Source organism: Delphinapterus leucas, chromosome 11, assembly GCF_059928025.1.
Source record: "Delphinapterus leucas isolate spDelLeu-1000000601 "Yukka" chromosome 11, BTC_Dleu_Yukka2, whole genome shotgun sequence".
NCBI lineage: Eukaryota > Metazoa > Chordata > Mammalia > Artiodactyla > Monodontidae > Delphinapterus > Delphinapterus leucas.
Genome location: NC_143139.1, coordinates 64672263 through 64691725, shown reverse-complemented (window position 1 = coordinate 64691725; position 19463 = coordinate 64672263). Strand labels below are relative to the sequence as shown.

Genomic DNA, 19463 nt, shown 5'->3' with positions numbered 1-19463 from the left:
CTTCTCACTCATTAATTGGCTGCTTATAAGTTTGGAATATTTATTTTGTGGTCACTTGTATTAGAGAACTTGTTATTATAAAGTATTTCTGCTTATTTGTATCTTGTAGGTATGAAGTATTTTTGTGTTGAATCATGACAGTTTTGACGTCTGTTATTTTTGTTTTCCTTATTACTTTGGTTAGATTAGCAGTATACATATTTGGTACCTGATTTTGATAAAAATCTTTGTCTCTAAAATCTCTCTAGTACCTTAGTTATTTAAAGCACATATGTATTTTTCATGCAGTTACCATTTATTTACTACTGTTAAGCCACAGTGAAGGAGTGATATAGAGATAGGTACATATGTGTATGTGTATCTGTTTGTTTATCTATATCTATCTTCAGGAAATGAGGGGTTATTGAACCCTGCCTGAGTCTCTCTACTTTGTTTCTGTCCCTGAGGAAGGGAGATGCCTCTGAATCTAGCTGGACAGTAGGACCCTGCTCCCTGATGACCCACTTCCCTACCTCCGGCTTTTCTTGGATCTGAGTAGTGCCAGTTCCTGGATTCTCCTTAGCCTTGCCCCACCTGCCTGTTATGATATGCTACCTCCTACCAGTCCACCCTCATGTGTCCTGCTAGCCTGGTTTGCCACCTGTTGCTCGTTACTGTCTTCTCTGGCCCTGGTGTCCGCCTCCATGCCTGTACACATTGGCAGCTGAATACAGACCTGCCTCTGCATGGCCAGAAACTGTCTCACCTCGTGGAATATTTTGTTCCAAGTTTCTTCTGGAACTGCCTCTCCCTACCTTTCTAGTCTAATTAGTTTTGATGAGGTCTTTAAAAGAATGTATTAAATCCATACCTGTCTCCTTAAGGAGTAAATATAATGTAATTTAAAAAGAAAAATATGTTTTCTTAAAGAGGACTTTGGTTATAATATTCCAGTGGGTATTGAAATATATTGGATTTCTATAAATGGTCCCCAAATTTTATGTTTTGAAGGCCTATGTGCTTTTAAGAGGAAGGTGTGTGTGTGTGTGTGTGTGTGTGTGTGTGTGTACGCGCATAATATAAGGATATAAACCATTAGCTTTGCTGTTTACAAACTGCTGTGAACTGGGAAATCATGTTTGTTGAAGTGTCTATAATGTAAGGCAAAAAATACTGTCGATGAACTGTTTTTTAATATGTTGCCCAAACATACAGTATTCGTTTTTGTCACCTTCAGTTGTTCAGAGGTTTTTCGCGTACTGTTAAGATCTCAGTTTCATTCTGGACAACTGATGATCCTGAACAAATGACAGATTACTGTCTGCCCATTTTCCCTGCTCCCCCACTTTCATTTATCTTTGATCCAGTAGTGTTTGTTTGCTCCTTGATTGAAAAGATATTTTAGTAAGTGTGGATTGGTAGGAAAATACACTGTTGCTTAGACAACATTAGTTTACCTCTTCTAAGGGAAACTTTCCAATTGCACATATTAGTTTAAGTTTACCTCATATAGAAGATGTTATGCTAAATGCAACGAGGTTAAAATCATGAGAAAAACTTAGTCCTTGTTCACAAGCAGCTGACAATCTAGTAAGCGGGGAATGCCAGAGGAGGATAAGAACTATTGAGGAGAATGTAGGAGCTAAAGTGTGGTACTGGGAATGTGTACAGTGTGTTTTAGTAGGCAGCAAGTATTCTAGTTTGGCTGGAAAATTGGAGTAAGACTGTGGGAAAGGCATTTTACGAGTTTAACTCGATAGGCAATGAAGGGCTACCGAACGGATCAGTAAAATGATCAGAGCTGTGAGTTAAGGAGATAAATCTGGCAATGAGTTCCAGAGAATCAGAAAAACAAACAATACATTTTGGTTTGAATCAAATATATATTGGAGGAGGCAGCAAATTACAGAAAGACTATCGAACTAGATACCTGAATTCAAAGGCTAGCACTACCACTGGCTGACTATGTGACATGAATAATTTGCATAAAAGGGCCTATTTTAGATGCTATCAGGAAACTTCCGTTCTTGAGGATGGGAGTAATTAGAGTTCACGTGTATGTTCTACTTCCAAGTAGGTGAGATCAAAGATAATATATATCTGATGGTCTCTGGGTAATACAATGGCATATGGTGGCTGATGCTGGAGACTCTGAAATCAGATTTCCGATTTCAGCTCTAGCTCTTTCACCTACTTGATGTGTAACCTTGGGCAGGTTATTTAACTCGTTTTTTGTTTTTGTTTTCTCATCTGTAAAAGGCAAATCACAGCACCTACTTCCAAGAATTGTTAGGAGATTAATTAATATTTGTAAAATCCTTAAAAGAGTGCCTGGGACATAGTAATGATTCAATAAAGAAAGCTATTAGTAATCACAATAAATAAAATTATGTCTATTTCATGTAAATTTTTCATATCACAGTTGTAAGTGTATTCTTTTTTTTTTAACATCTTTATTGGAGTATAATTGCTTTACAATGGTGTGTTAGTTTCTGCTTTATAACAAAGTGAATCAGCTATACGTATACATATATCCCCATATCCCCTCCCTCTTGCGTCTTCCTCCCGCCCTCCCTATCCCACCTCTCTAGGTGGTCACAAAGCACTGAGGTGATCTCCCTGTGCTGTGCAGCTGCTTCCCGCTAGCTATCTGTTTTACATTTGGTGGTGTATATATGTCCATGCCACTCTCTCACTTCATTCCAGCTTACCCTTCCCCCTCCCCGTGTCCTCAAGTCCATTCTCTAATCTGCATCTTTATTCCTGTCTTGCCCCTAGGTTCTTCATAACCATTTTTTTTTAAGATTCCATATATATGTGTTAGCATACGGTATTTGTTTTTCTTTTTCTGACTTACTTCACTCTGTATGGACTCTGGGTCCATCCACCTCACTACAAATAACTCAAATTTGTTTCTCTTTCTGGCTGAGTAATATTCCATTGTATATATGTGCCACATCTTCTTTATCCATTCGTCTGTCGATGGACACTTAGGTTGCTTCCATGTCCTGGCTATTGTAAATAGAGCTGCAATGAACATTGGGGTACATGACTCTTTTTGAATTACGGTTTTATCAGGGTATATACCCACTAGTGGGATTCCTGGGTCATACGGTAGTTCTATTTTTAGTTTTTTAAGGAACCTCCATACTGTTCTCCATAGTGGCTGTATCAATTTACATTCCCACCAACAATGCAAGAGGGTTCCCTTTTCTCCACACCCTCTCCAGATTTATTGTTTGTAGATTTTTTTGATGATGGCCATTCTGACTGGTGTGAGGTGATACCTCATGGTAGTTTTGATTTGCATTTCTCTAATGATTACTGATGTTGAGCATTCTTTTATGTGTTTGTTGGCAATCTGTATATCTTCTTTGGGGAAATGTCTATTTAGGTCTTCTGCCCATTTTTGGATTGGGTTGTTTGTTTTTTTGATATTGAGCTGCATGAGCTGCTTGTAAATTTTGGAGATTAATCCTTTGTCCAGACACTATAAAATTCTTAGAGGAAAACATAGGCAGAACACTCTATGACATAAATCACAGCAAGATCCTTTTTGACCCACTTCCTAGAAAAATGGAAATAAAAACAAAAATAAACCAATGGGACCTAATGAAACTTAAAAGCTTTTGCACAGCAAAGGAAACCATAAACAAGACAAAAAGACAGCCTTCAGAATGGGAGAAAATATTTGCAAATGAAGCAGCTGTAAGTGTATTCTTTAAAACATAAATAAATAAAAACTCTGGTGTAACAGCCCAGGGAGTAGATGTTGATCCTGTTAGCATGCACCAGCTTTATGAATGTGGTGCCCTCAAATTGATGAAGCTCTGTTTTCTAGTACGAGAGTACAGCAAGTGAATTCATCATATCTTCCATGGCAGTTCACCTGGTTATAAATACTAAGTGAATAAGGACTTAGTGAATTCTGTGGAAAGCACTTGCAGCATGTCAAGTTTTATTTTTAATGTTTAAGACACCGATTTTAGAGCTTTGGGAATGGAGTAAATAAATAACAAAGTAAGTAAATATTTCTCTCCATATTGCCCTCATTCAAGCAGGAGAGCAAAATACTTTGATAGATTCGTGAAAATAGTCCATAAACATTTAAGTCATTGTTATAAATTATTAAAGTTTAAATTGTACTTTTAAAATTATGAAATATTTCAAACACAAAACTTTAGAGAATAATATAGTTTTTACTCATTTAATTTTAACAAATCTGTGTTGCCACATATGCTTTATACTTTAAAACAAAATTTACAAATGCGTTTGAAACTCTTGTGGATCCTCGTGATTTCCTGGCAATCCGTCTTCTCCCTGCATTCCTCCCACATCAGAGGAAGCCATGATTCTGATGCCAGTACCTACATTACCATTTATGATTTTATGTATGTACTATAATGAATGAATCCATAAAAATATGTACTACTTGTATTTTAAAAACATAAATAGCATTCTGTAAATACTTAACTATTTTTTCATTATTCTATTTTTAATCAACTTTATTGAATTATAATTTACATGGAAAAAATGCATTCACTGTATGTACACAACTTAAAGCATTTTGACAAATGAATATACCTGTATAAATAACACTCCATTCAAGATACAGAACACTTTCTTCACCCCCCTAAAGTTGCCTTTTGTCCACTGCAGTTGATTCCCCACATATATACTGCACTCCAGGTAAACACTGATTTGATCTTCATCACTCTAGATTAGTTTGACCCGCTCCAGAACTACATCTGAATCGCTTCTTCCAGTATGCATTCCCTTGTATCTGTCTTCTTTCACTCAGTGTAATGTTTTTGAAGATTTTCCCTGTTCTCATGTGTATCAATAGTTCATTTCTATTTTATTGTCAAAAAATACCACAACTTATTTGTTCATTCCTGCTGATGGGTATTTGGACTCTTTCCATTTTTGGCCATTATGAATAAAACTACTAAGAGCACTATTAATACAAGTCCTTTTCTGGAAATATATTTTACTTTCTCTTGGATAAATGACTAGGAGTGGTAATGCTGGGTAATATGGCAATAGGGTATTATCTTTTTTTTTTTTTTTTTTTTTTTGCGGTACGCGGGCCTCTCACTGTTGTGGCCTCTCCCGTTGCGGAGCACAGGCTCCGGACCTGTAGGCTCAGCGGCCATGGCTCACGGGCCCAGCTGCTCCGCGGCATGTGGGATCCTCCCGGACCGGGGCACGAACCCGTGTCCCCTGCATCGGCAGGCAGACTCAACCACTGCGCCACCAGGGAAGCACCCTAACGTATGATTTTTTTAATGACAAAAATCTATATTTTAAAAATATTTTTATGTCCAAACCAGAACAACAAAACAACTCCCAGTTAGTTAGTTGATGACGTGCTATAACAAACATAATTAGTACTACTAATAAAAAGGGATAAATATGGACAAGTGAAATACATAGAAACCTGTAACAGTTAATAAACTTTTCCCAGATACAACTTCTAGCATGTTTACAAAAGAAATTAATTTGATTCATTTTCTAAGTTTCCCAAAGGCTAAAGACAAATCCATTTAATGAATTATTTTCTATATGCCTATCAGTATAAACAGGGTAGGATGAGTAGTCAGTAACAGTGCTGAAGGATAACTGGGGCATGTGGGTTTCAGTTCTCCTGTAATCCCCATCAGCTGCCGTCCCCAAGACCCTGCCCCCACCCAGAGGTTTATAATGTAGGAAAAGAGAATGTCTGCTTTGCTAATATAGTTCAAGTCCATGTCTACCAGATCACTGCCACTAAGATCCTTCCAGGCAGAAATTCTAGAGCTGATAACTGCTTGAAGTTTTAGATATCTTACCAGGTTTTGTACCATGCACATTCTTTCACTTCTCAGTTCAGCAACTAATCCATGTATATCCACATATCCATATATATCTACATATCCATATATATGCTTTATGCATATATATCCACAAAATCATGATCATTTATATGTTAAGTGGTCCAGAGCAATAAAAACTCCTGTTGCGGAGCACAGGCTCCGGACCCGCAGGCTCAGCGGCCATGGCTCATGGGCCCAGCCGCTCCGTGGCATGTGGGATCTTCCCGGACCGGGGCACGAACCCGTGTCCCCTGCATCGGCAGGTGGACTCTCAACCACTGCACCACCAGGGAAGCCCGGGTATTATCTTTATAAGAAACTACCAAACTATTTTCCAAAGTGATTGTACCACATACCATGCAGTTCCAGCTGCTCAAATTCCATGGTGGGATGACTTGATATTACCAGTCATTTTAACTTTAATCATTCTATTAGTATGGTTACTTCATTCTGATTTTTATTTGCATTTTCTTGATGACTAATGATGTTGAGTACCTTTTCATGTATTGGCCATTTATGTGTGTGTGTGTGTGTGTGTGTGTGTGTGTGTGTGTGTGTATTCTGTAAATATATATGTATTCTGGATACCATTCCCAGGACTTGCATCTTGTCACATTTATTGTGAATATTTTCTCCCATTCTCTTCAGCCTGTGGCTTGACTTTTCATTTTCTTAATAGTGTCTTTTAAAGAGAAGAATGTTATAATTTTGGCAAAGTACAATATGTCAGTTTTTTCTTTTATATTTTATTTCTTTATATTCTGAGGAATCTTTGCCTGTCCCAAAGTCATGAGGATTTTCATACTTTTTTTCTATAAGCTTTATAGTTTTAGGTTTTACATTTAGATCTGTGTTGCATTTCAAGTTAATTTTTGTATTTGTTATATGGGCTAGAAATGAAGGTTCATGTTTTTCCAAATGGGCATCCAGTTGTTCCAACACTGTTTATTAGAAAGACTATCTTTTCCCCATTGAATTACATTGTCACCTTTGTCGAAAACTAACTGACCAACTGTGTGAGAATTTACTTTTTTACTTTCTATTTTTTATTTTAATGGAAATGCTATAGATGTGTAGTATAAGTCATTCAACTGTGTTCTATTTGAATGTTGTTTTGGCTATTCTAGATCCTTTGCATCATTTCTATATAAATTGTAAAAACAAGTTTATTGATTTCTAGAAAAAAAGCCTTATGGGATTAAGATTGATATTCCATTTAATCCGTACATCAGTATGGGAATTGACTTCTCAGCAACATTGAGTTTTGAGTTCATGGATATGCATTTAAAAAATTTATTTAAGTCTTCTTTAATTCTTCTCATCAATATTGTTTTTAGTGTATGAGTCTTGCATATACTTTGTTAAATTTACTCTAAGCATTTCATGTTTATGGATGCTGTTGTTAATGGTATTTTTAATTGCAGTTTCCAGTTCATTGATTAATATGTAGAGATAAAATTGATTGTATCTTGATCTTATATCCTGTAACCTTTTTAAAGCTATTTATTATACCTAGTGGCTTTTTCTCTTTTGTAGCTTTTTCAGGAATTTCCTCATACATAATTATACTCTCTACTCATGCAGACAGTTTTTCTCTTCATTTACAAACCTTTTCTTTCTTTTTTTTTTTTTTTGTCTTATTGTAATGGCTAGAAACACCAGTACAGTGTTGAATATAAGTTGTGAAAGTGGGCGTTTTTCTTGCTCTTAGGATGAGGGCCTTTAATATTTCACCATGACATTAGCTCTAGTTCTTTTGTATTTGCCCTTAATCAGGTTTAGGAGGTAATTTGAGCACTTTGAATATGTCATTCCATTGTCAGTTGGCTTGCATTGTTTCTGAATAGAAGCCAGCATATTTTCTTATATTTGAACACCTCAGCAGGTCTCTATTTTCTTTGTTGCCTTTAAAATTTTTATCTTTATCATTGGCTTTCAGTAACTTCATTATGATATGCAGCTTCCATCTTTACTAAATGTGGTCTCTGGCACATCTGTTAAGCTTTCATTATATTTATCTGTAATATGGGACACTGCAGATCTTAGAGGATTTTGTAAGGATTAATCAGGATGATGGGGGTAAAAGTATTCTGAAAAGTTTATAATTTACTAAAATGACTTCTCAATCTAATACTTTCAGTAAAAATTAAAATAATTTAAGCTTGTGATTCTAAAGAAACATAATCTCATGAACAAGGGAGAATAATGCTTTTCATCACCTTCTATTAAGTTACAGTTTTATTTTCAAACGACTGTATTGTAGGCAGTGATTTAGTATGTCCATTTGAAACACCTGAAATGGAAATTTTCTTGATTTGTTTTCTAAATCACAATTTTTTATTTGTTTATCTATTCACTTTAGTCCAAACATTCCTTGAGAACGCTCTTAATCATTCATGAAAAACAAAGTATCAGTGGTTTTATTTAGCAGAAATCAGTATATCTGCCATAATTTTCTCTTTAACGTCTGCATGTGAAACAGACATACAAACATGGAATTAATATCACAAATACAATACAATCTTATAATGGGGTGCGTTATCTTACTGATAAATGTTACATACTGTCCAACCCGGGTAAAAAATTATCTTAACTTTGTAGAGTTCTTTGTACTTTTTGAAACACCTTCATATGTGTGATCTAATCTATTCCTCAGAACATCTTCATGAATTGATGGTTATATGAGTTTTGATTCCAAATGGAAGCTCTATGCATATTCATGATGTTATTTACCATGAAATATTACTTGTGCTAAGAAGGCAAGCTGTTTTGTCAAGATTATGCTTTATGAACTTTTTTATCCCACATTTTCACTTTTTAATACCATTCAGTTGAGAATTTCAGATCATTTTGTGTTACTGGCATCATCAAAAACTTTACTGTGAGTTTTCTAAGAGTTGAACTACAAAAGTGGACCTATCACAGTAATGTCATGGACGTGTAGAGTAGTTTGCTGAACTTAAATTTCATTTTTAAAATCTAGTGTTTGGTACCAGATGTGAAGAGTGAATCACCATCTCCTTTATGAAGAGGGAAAGGTTTAATTAGCTTTTTCAAAAGTCGTATCACACATTTCACCTATAAAGTGAAAGAAGAAAATTCTGTGTTTTAAAGCAGGATGAAAGTAGAGGTGATACCCACAGCTGCTCTCGTTTCTGGCAAACCATTCTGAGAGGCTCCAGTTTCATTTGGTTCAGATAAAACACATGTTGCTCATTTATTGTACATATGCTTCAAAGTATTTTGACAAATCTGATCTAAAAATGTTACAGATGTTCCTCATTATTTTAATTTGCACTTAGTAGCCACCTATAAAAATCTGGCTGTGAACTAGCATTTTCACAATATAATTAAGAGAAAATTTAGTTAACATTAATATGTGTTTCAGTTCAATTTCAGTTACAGTTTTGTGGTATAGCTAGTGAGCTATACACATTTAACAGGTGCTTTGTTACGTTTTTGATAATGAAGACAAATCTTTTTTAACATGTTTCAAATAATTTCAGATGGAAATAAAATTATTCTGATCCTGTCTTTTAGAGATTTGCTATTCAGTGTATGGCCCGAGCTCAGGCAGCAATATTATTACTTGAGTACTTTCTAGAAATGAAGAATCTTAGGTGCCCTCCTGGACCTACTGAAGCAGAATCTGCATTTTACCACCACCTGCAGATGATCTGTATACATGTTAAAGATTGATAAGCGCTCTTTTAGAGGAGGCCTTATATTAAAACTTTTTTTATATGCACACACATGCATATATACACGGGTCAACTCTATTCTCTACTCTCTGTTTTATATAGATATTATAGAAAATGGACTGGCTTGTGGATTGAAGGATTTATTTTCTTACCATTTAATACATTTAAAAGTAGACTCACCAGTACTTTCCACAGGCTGTTATCTGTCTTCCATGAATACAAAAACCCACATTAATAAGTACTGGCTTACCACTCATTTTCAATGACTGACACGTGAAGCAAACTGAAGACCTTGTCACTCAAACTTGAATCTTTTAGAGTTTTCATCATTTCTTATTGTTTTCTGTAACTTTCTATAGAGTAAACTTTTTGGTTGGAACATTAATGGATTGTATTTATTTACACACCCTTGCCATAAAAAACAGAAAGCAGGATTGCTTGTAAGACTAAAGGATTTAATTTCTTGCATAATAAATTCGATTTTAAAATTACTATCTTTGGATACCTTGGGAAATTATTATATCTTAATTATTTATACCACATTATATTACTGTATTGTACTTATACTTCATTATGTTAAGATAATTATTATATCTTAATATGTGATACAAAATCAAATTTATGTTTATAAGGACCTCTGAAATCATGCTGCAGAGTGACTCAGTTCCTTAAAATTGAATTTTATTGGCCATCACTTTTTCTATATGTATATTCCAGCAGAAATAAGTATAAGATATGATTCTTACCATAAAAGAAATAATTAATACTATTTTATGACCCTTAATTGAAATCTATGACAAAATAATTTCATATAGTTCAAAACTTACTTTGTACATTGTTACTGTCTAACAAAAAGGAGGGTGAATTATTTGCTTTTAAAAAAAAATCTCTAATTTGCTGCAGTCTGGTTAATTTCTTCAGTGTTCAGTTCCACCTAATACACTCCTCAATAATCAACCTTGGGAAATGAAATAAAGACCGTTTTATGTAATCTATTCAGAAGTCTCTGGTTGGCACCACAGCAGCACATCATTGGTTTATGACCTTGTAACACATCACATTTTTATTACTGTTTTCATGCATTTCTGCTGAAGAAACCCTTCAAAATTGTTATTAGGTTGCATACATATCTAATGGAAAAATACTGATACATTTAACTATGTATTCAAATATACAATATAGTGGTACAGCTTGTTCCTGAAAATGTACAAATGCAGACAGGCTACAAAAGTACTCGACAACTTCACATGAGCAATTGCACTGTTTAATTTTTCCTTTTGTTTTTCAAACTAAAGATTACAATGCAATTGAAATAGCCCTAAGTGTACCCGAAGAGCTACTGTGTGTTGTATAAAGGCTAAGTAATCCCAGCAGTGTCAGGGGGTTACTGTTCAGCTGTTCGAGATCATGAGATGATATCTCAGCACTCATAAAACAGGGGATTCAAAACACAGGGGCATACATGGAAGTACAGATCATTATGACAGTCCTGGAAGTTACCCACGAGAAAAGTCAACACCCTGGAGGCCAAAATAACACTACTGAATCAACATTTACAACTTTTGTTCAAGATCAAATCCAATATGTAGGGAAAATTCACATTGAAACATTAATGTAAATATAATAATAATTTTATATTTGGCTCATTCCCAAAACATAGAAGGCTTCAAAAATCTCTGGGATATCTCTTCTTAAACATTTTACATGTATAATATTTATTCTGTACAAAACAGATAACTATCCTGAATTAGCTATTTCCTAGAACTATTCATAAAATGTCAATCCATTTAGTAAGGCACAGTAAGGGAAGCGTAGAGTTTTATTTAAGGTTGCACATTTTAATTCAGAAGAGTAAGGGGGTATTTTGGCCCCTGGGATTTGAAAATATCTTCCAGTTGTAATCTTTGGTCTGAATATTTACATGGTGGTTTCTTCCCATTCAAGCTCAACATCACCTATAATATAAAGTAACATGTCACAAGAGAGAATTGAAGTTAACAGTTGAAAAGATTTAAATGTTTCATGACAAAAATATAGTGTATCGGAAAGGCTATTATCCTAACTTGGATTAGAGAGAAATTAAAGAATTGATATGTGTGCCAGCCAAGCTTCTAAAACATTTTCAACATACGGTTATTATTAAATTAATGCTCCTGCTATAGGTGGTAAACTAGTAGTAAATTGATATACATTGCCTCTGTTTACCTTCCATGGTGTCCAAAGAGTCCATCTTTTGAAGTGCTGAATAGTTAACAAAACAGATGGGCTGATTACTTCCTTTACTTGATAAGAGATCCAGAACACACTGATGTAAAAAGATATACTGTGCCTAGACACCAAAGAAAGGATGGTTAAATAAATGGACGGGGTAGGGATTTTCTTATACGGGGGCGGGGGGGGGCTATACTTTTACAGTGAAAAGTAATATTGAACTCAACAAATGTTAAATAGCTAAATTAGAGGCACAGAATTTACCATGAATATAAATGATTTTTTATCATTTCAAACATAAGATTTACTAAATTCCTGTGGCTTTTTGTAGTCTCCAGTTTTTAAAATTACTTGTCATTAAATACTAAGTGTTCATATATTCTTTCTTTCTGTAATTTTAAAAAGTAGCAAATTATATTATTCAAATTTGTTTATAAGTTTCCTTTTTCCTGTTAGGCATAATTGAGTAATTTTTCTTAAATATTTTTCTTGTTAGAATGGCTGTTGGAATGCAGATACTAAATTTACTTTCAAAAGCTGTGACTGAGCATATCTACACACGATCAGCATATTTAAAATATTTAACAATTCTGTTAATCACCCAACATTTGGCCTACTTAATGTCAAGGATCTGGTCTCTATTTGTAAATATAAGGCAGGGCTCCGAACATTTCATCTAAAGTTAGGATGAAATTCAATACCATCTGGGTTCTTTAAGTTTATTCAATATAATTCAATAAACTGTTAGCATTTCTGGGTTTGGACTTTCCCAAAGGTAGTTAAGGTTACAGTCATAGAAAAGCACCCTCATTTTTACATAGGGAAGGTACCTGAGGTTAAAGGAATATAACCAAATGTTTAAGATTCACACACACACACACACACACACACACACATACTGACAACTGATTTAAATAGAATGTCCTCTAAAGTGACCATCTTAAGAAATTATATTCATATCTATTGCTGCTACACCTCAAAACCTTTTTGGAACTTCACTATTGAAACTGTCTCTAGAGATTGTTGGTCATTATTAGGAATACCTATTTCTTCGTGGATGTTTCCACACACATCTCATCACTGTCAGCTCTATGAGGACAGAACTCTGTCATATTCACTGCTCTATTCCCATTGTGTGTAATAGTGCCTGGAATGTGGTAGTTGCGTAATGAATGTTGACTTAGCCTCATTTAATTCTCACAGTTAGCAGATCTTTACCATTTCAGGACAGACTTGATTTGGAGAACATTCAGAAGTCATTAGGGATCAAGTTTGTGAGGTGGATGATCAAGTTACATAATTCAGTTTTGGTAAGAAATGAAGGATTGTTATAAGGTAATAAAAATTCTATTGAAATTGCTGTTAAATTTCTTCTCAGGGTAATTCCAAATGAGTATTTTAAGATATGCACTGCACAATGAATAACATTATTGACAGAAATATATTGACATGGTATAATTTCTTTGAAAACAACAGTCATTTAAGTTTATGAGTTCTGGTATTTTAAAAAAAAAAACACATTTGAATTTGAAGTCACATCTGATATGTGAAACTTCTAACTGTCCCAATCTCATCTTTCTCCACTGGAAAGAATGATGGGTGTAAACTCTGCCAGCAGGGCAGGCTGAGCTCCACAGGGCAGTACTACATTTTCCAAGATCCCTCTGCCGTGGCGTGTTATTGCCGAAGAGGCAGTGAAGAGTTCAGTTCCAGTTTCTACCCTAGATAGTCCTGTTACCTTAAGAATTAAACTTTTCTGATATTCAGTTTCCTCATCTGGGGGATCAGGAAAGCTATGTTGTGAGATTTAAGGCCAGCCATGTATATATGTTGGTGGCAAAAAATTAGGCACCAAAAATATGTTATTCTTTTTTCTTCTACCTCAGGAGTTCACATCAGTCAATTTTCAAGAGAACCAGAGCAGGAAAGGGATTCATCCAGATTAATCCTTTTTTTCAGGCAGGAATAGTATCTCAGGATATTACCTCACTGCAGAGTATTTTCTCAGAAAGCTCTTTTAGATCTCCTGGGGCTGCTATGAACTGTGTTTTGGTAGACAGTGAAAGAACTTTAGGTTCTCTCCAGGGTCTGGGCCCTCTGGTGTCTTTTAGTGGTGATATATTGCTGAGGTTCCCACCTCCCCACCCCTGGCCATGGCCACTGTAGTATGTGCTGAGACAGCATTCTTCACAGAAATTGGAATCATTCCCAAGTGCAAGAGAAGAAACTAAGAAACCACTCTTGTGCAAGACAATGCTGGTTTATAAGGACTGGAGCCAAGGTGTGGTCATTTTCCTTTCTTTCATCACAGAGAAAAGACAGTAAAGAGCATAGCTTCTGGGAACAAAGTCCGGTGAAAGAGAGCTTTGGAGTACCACATTTTAAGCGAGGATCTGAGAATTGTGATTTATATCATTTACAAAATGGAGGCTAATTATTTAGTAAACATGGATGTATCTTAATTTTATAACCTCTTATGGAAGGGCTACCTATACTTTTTTTTTTATAAATTTACTTATTCATTTATTTAATTTTTTGCTACATTGGGTCTTTGCTGCTGCACACGGGCTTTCTCTAGTTGCAGTGAGTGGGGGCTACTCTTTGTTGCAGGGTGCAGGCTTCTCATTGTGGTGGCTTCTCTTGTTGCAGAGCACAGGCTCTAGGCGCGCGGGCTTCAGTAGTTGTGGCACATGGGCTTCAGTAGTTGTGGCTCGCGGGCTCTAGAGCACAGGCTCAGTAGTTGTGGCACACGGGCTTAGTTGCTCCGCGGCATGTGGGATCTTCCCGGACCAGGGCTCAAACCCGTGTCCCCTGCATTGGCAGGCGGATTCTTAACCACTGAGCCACCAGGGAAGCCCTATACTTCTCTTGAATATCGATGAAGATGTACTTATTTCAAACATGCCAACTAATATTCATGACTTCTACCTGTTGATTCAGTAAGTGTTTATCAGGATTTTAACGAACTGCCACCTTTTTATCTTAAAAAGCGATCGGCACAACTATATTGTCAGACCTTTACTGCACGCTGGGCGTTTACTGCATGCTTGGTGCTTTAGATACCTTCTCTTATTTAATACTTACAATAGACTTGTGAAAAGTGTAACACAGCTATTTTACAAAAGAGAAATAACTCAGAGAGGTTAATTAAACAAAGTCACAAAGCCAGCAATTAGCAGGACTGGAATCTGAACTCAATTCTCTGACACCAAAATTCAGGCTCTTTTCATCCCCCTACCCAACCTGCAACATTTTCCTCTGGCTGGTTATTCCAGCATAATGTATGAAGTTTATAGCATATACTGAATACTAAATTGTGTGCAATTATTCACAGGCATGCTTGAACACACTCTTTACAAAGTTTGGTTCCACAAAATTGTAGAGCATGACAAAATTCGACTTCTGTAATTTGAAGACCGAATCTAGTCTCTACAAGGAAATATCCCAATCATTTGCACCCTCTAACCTATCCTAGAGAGCCGACCAATCTCGATCAATGCCAAGAACATTGATCACCAGTGCACATGTGTACACCCAGGGATATGCGAGGAAAATGCTGGCTATTTATTCTTGTTCTCAACTAAAAATAGGAAAGAATTTGGTTTTAATAATCATTAATGGTCGTATTGATCTTGAAGCCCTTAAAAGATCTTTGGATAACAACCAGCTACATAGTTGGTGGGGCCCACTACAAAATGAAAATACGAGTTTCCTTCCTCAAAAATTATTAAAGATTTTCAAAACAGTGTCAGCAAACATTAAATCAAATGCAAGGCCCTTTTGAGCGTGGGGACCCGTGAGACTGCATAGGCTACATACCCATGAAGCCAAGCCTAGCCACAAGTTGAAGTCCATTTCTGAAGTTTCCTAAGGGAACAGTGATACTTCACTCATGTGCTCCCTTTCAGCATATAAGGGAATGCACATGGATTACAGTACCTAGTTTTACCTAGCCATCACATAATTGAAGTGGCTTAAAAAGATTCCTACAAAGAGACTGTGGATTAAAGATAAGATCTGTCAGGCAAGCACCAATGAATGACAATAAAATGGCAGTGCTGACACTTTTCATGCTCCTAGAATAACCGTCTTAGAGCCATGCTGTGAGGTGAAAGCAACAACAGCGTAATCAGATCTGACAAAAAGCTAGATCACTTTTTAAAAAAATTACAAAATTTAAAACATGAATTTAAAACCACTATTGAAACAATTATTTTCTGCTAAGTATTTATCTTTTGAAAATACCTTATGATAATATGAAGCCACCAGTATTAGCAAGGTTGTCAGAATTGCTTATTTGACCTTTATCTCATGTTTTTCAATTTCTTGTGTACGCTTTATAATTTACATAATTGCACAATCTGCATTTTAAGAATAAATATATATGTATTGGAGTTGAATGCTCAAACATTTCTCCTGAAAGGGATGTGTGTTCCTAAAAGTTTGGATGTCTCTGGTCTAGAGCAGTATCTTCCTAAGAACATTAATGTTCCATGACATCATGGCATTATAGGTTTTGGGGTCAAAAAGTGTTCAAGGATTTCATAGTCATATAAGTCTGGGAAATGTCCACAAGGGCTCTGTATTTATAATTGTCAATGCACATTAGCATAGAGGCTGTAATTCTAAGAAATTCTTTCTCAAACTTATTTTAGCAAAGAGCCTGTTTTCTCACACCTTTAATGACTGTAAAGCCACTTGTGTTTTCTAGTAGGTACCCTGGAAAATACCGTTATAGAAGAACTGTATATTTACTATGAGAAAAATCTCTCTGTAGCATAAAAGTATCAATCCAAAGATATGACAGGAACAGCCTATGTATTATAGTTAGACAGACTTGGGTTTGAATTTTAGCTCTGACCTTTAAATATCACTGAATTCTTGAACATCTGCTTCCCTATTTGTAAAGCAGAGACCATAATACCTAGTCTGTTGATTAGTTTCATTGGCCCTGCCTTACAAATAAAGAATTAAATAAGATAATACATGTAAAGGATCTAGTATAATACTTGGAACCTACTAGACACTCAACAGGGTTTTTAGTTTCATTACCATTATACTGTATAATTTTTTAATTTTTTTAATTTTTATTTTTTGCGGTACGTGGGCCTCCCACTGTTGCGGCCTCTCCCGTTGCGGAGCACAGGCTCTGGACCTGCAGGCTCAGCGGCTATGGCTCACGGGCCCAGCTGCTCCGCGGCATGTGGGATCCTCCCGGACCGGGGCACGAACCCGTGTCCCCTGCATCGGCAGGCAGACTCAACCACTGCGCCACCAGGGAAGCACCCTATCGTATGATTTTTTTAATGACAAAAATCTATATTTTAAAAATATTTTTACGTCCAAACCAGAACAACAAAACAAACAACTCCCAGTTAGTTGGTTGATGACATGCTATAACAAACATTATTAGTACTACTAATAAAAAGGGATAAATATGGACAAGTGAAATACATAGAAACCTGTAATAGTTAATAAACTTTTCCCAAATACAACTTCTAGCATGTTTACAAAAGAAATTAATTTGATTCATTTTCTAAGCTTCCCAAAGGCTAAAGACAAATCCATTTAATGAATTATTTTCTATATGCCTATCAGTATAAACAGGGTAGGATGAGTAGTCAGTAACAGTGCTGAAGGATAACTGGGGCATGTGGGTTTCAGTTCTCCTGTAATCCCCATCAGCTGCCGTCCCCAAGACCCTGCCCCCACCCAGAGGTTTATAATGTAGGAAAAGAGAATGTCTGCTTTGCTAATATAGTTCAAGTCCATGTCTACCAGATCACTGCCACTAAGATCCTTCCAGGCAGAAATTCTAGAGCTGATAACTGCTTGAAGTTTTAGATATCTTACCAGGTTTTGTACCATGCACATTCTTTCACTTCTCAGTTCAGCTACTAATCCATATATATCCACAAAATCATGATCATTTATATGTTGTGTTAAGTGGTCCAGAGCAATAAAAACTCCAGTTCTTCCAACTCCAGCACTGCAGGAAGAGTGAAATTACATGCAAATTATTCAGCAAAAAGCCTGTTTATGTTGATTGTGACGAAGGAAATAAACTATGATGGCAATAAATTATAAATAGTTTCTTTTCTTATTGAAGGTAGATTTTCTTTGGAGCTTCTTTGGATTTATATTGTTCCCAAGACTGTTTCGACAGAGCCAGATGATTATCGTTAAATACTCTGTCAAATATTTGAGTTTTTTTTTTAACCAGTTGAACCTTCCCTCTTCTTTCATAATATTTTAAGGGTTGTAGTTGGAGAAGTATGGGGAAGATTTTTAAAAGTCATTGAAAATTCTTAACCCCAGAAACTTTTTATTGAATATATTTTTGGTTACCAATAGGAATGCTAAACATGAAAAATGTCAACTGTAATATTTAGCCAATATAGTACTTCCTCTGCATCACATTGATAGATTCTCATGTGTTCTTTTCACCTTCCCTAGAATTTTCTTTTCCTTCCTATAGATAATAAAATTGGAAAGCTATTTCCTTTTAAGAAATTAGTTTAATACTGAAGGACAGGTATGTGCTCCATATAAACTGTTAATTGATAAACCTGACAGGATTTTTTCAGAAATTCCAATTAGAAAGACAAGACTCCTAGGTACTTAAATGGTTAATATAGGAAGTAAATCTGAAAAAAAAAAATTTGAAAGGTCACCTAATCTTAAATGTTATTTTGAACATCACAAAACTGCCATCTTTGTAGGTGAAAAATATTCTAATGTCGACAATACCTATGATTCAACCTAAGAAATAGCATTACAACATAAATCTGATCACTATAACACATACACATATATGCCCGAACAGAGTAATCAGTCATTACATCATTCAGTATATTTTGAGTGTCAGACACTGTCCTAGGCATCTGGGGTACAGCAGTGAACAATACCAAGTCCCTGAACTTATGGAGCTTATATTCTAGAGGATGGAGAATGGTAGTCCACACAACAAAGAAACATGCATAGGATACACCCAGCCGCAATAAGTGCTATGGAGAAAGATAAATTAGGTTAAGGAGATAAAAGGTGATAGGGTAGGACAGGGTCATTAGAGAAAGGTTCTCTGACAATGTGATATTTGAAAAGAAACTTGAGTAGGGTTAGGGAGTGCACCACCTGGGTACCTGGGAGAGGAGCATTACGGCCTGAGGGCGCAGGAAGAGAACAGATCTGAGTGGGAGAGCGTTCTGTGTGTTCAAAGAAAAGCAAGGAGACCAGGGTGGGGAGAGTGTGTGAAGAGATGATGGGGGGCAGGGATCAGAGTATTTGCTGTTGGGTTGGATGTGGAATGTAAGAGGAAGCAGAGAGTTGAAGATGAGTCTAGGGTTTCTGTACAAAGCAGAGTGGACTGCTGTTTACCAAGATGGGGATGAGAAGGAGGGAGTTTGGAGACTGATGTAAGTGTTCTGTTTTGGACACATCAAATTTTCAGAATGTTGTGGTTAAACTGGAAGTTAAATGTATAAGTCTAAAGTTGAGGTGAGAAGCTGGGGTTGGAGGTAATCATTTAGTAGACAGTTTTAAAATGATATTTTAAAATGATTGTTAATATAAGCATACTTTTTCTCTGGTCTCTTTTATGTATTTAAATCACAAAGGAGGAGACTACTCTTTTTGAGGCTACAAGAGAGATGGTACTTTTCTTTTTTAATGGATTTTTAAATCCACTGTTTTAATCCAGTGGCAGTGTATATGTAAA

The 19463-nt window shown here is 35.9% G+C and overlaps 1 protein-coding gene across 1 annotated transcript in view; it reads right to left on the bottom strand.

The window, feature by feature from the left end:
* Positions 1 to 11452: 11452 nt before the first annotated feature.
* The window catches only part of PTPRQ (protein tyrosine phosphatase receptor type Q), a 254741-nt gene continuing 246730 nt past the window's right edge, over positions 11453 to 19463 (bottom strand). The window contains exons 59-61 of the mRNA XM_089921589.1: positions 17600 to 17735; positions 11726 to 11864; positions 11453 to 11490 (exon numbers count right to left, since the gene is read on the bottom strand). Coding sequence (XP_089777715.1) covers positions 11453 to 11490; positions 11726 to 11864; positions 17600 to 17735 — 313 coding nt within the window. The remainder of the gene's footprint in view (positions 11491 to 11725; positions 11865 to 17599; positions 17736 to 19463) is intronic.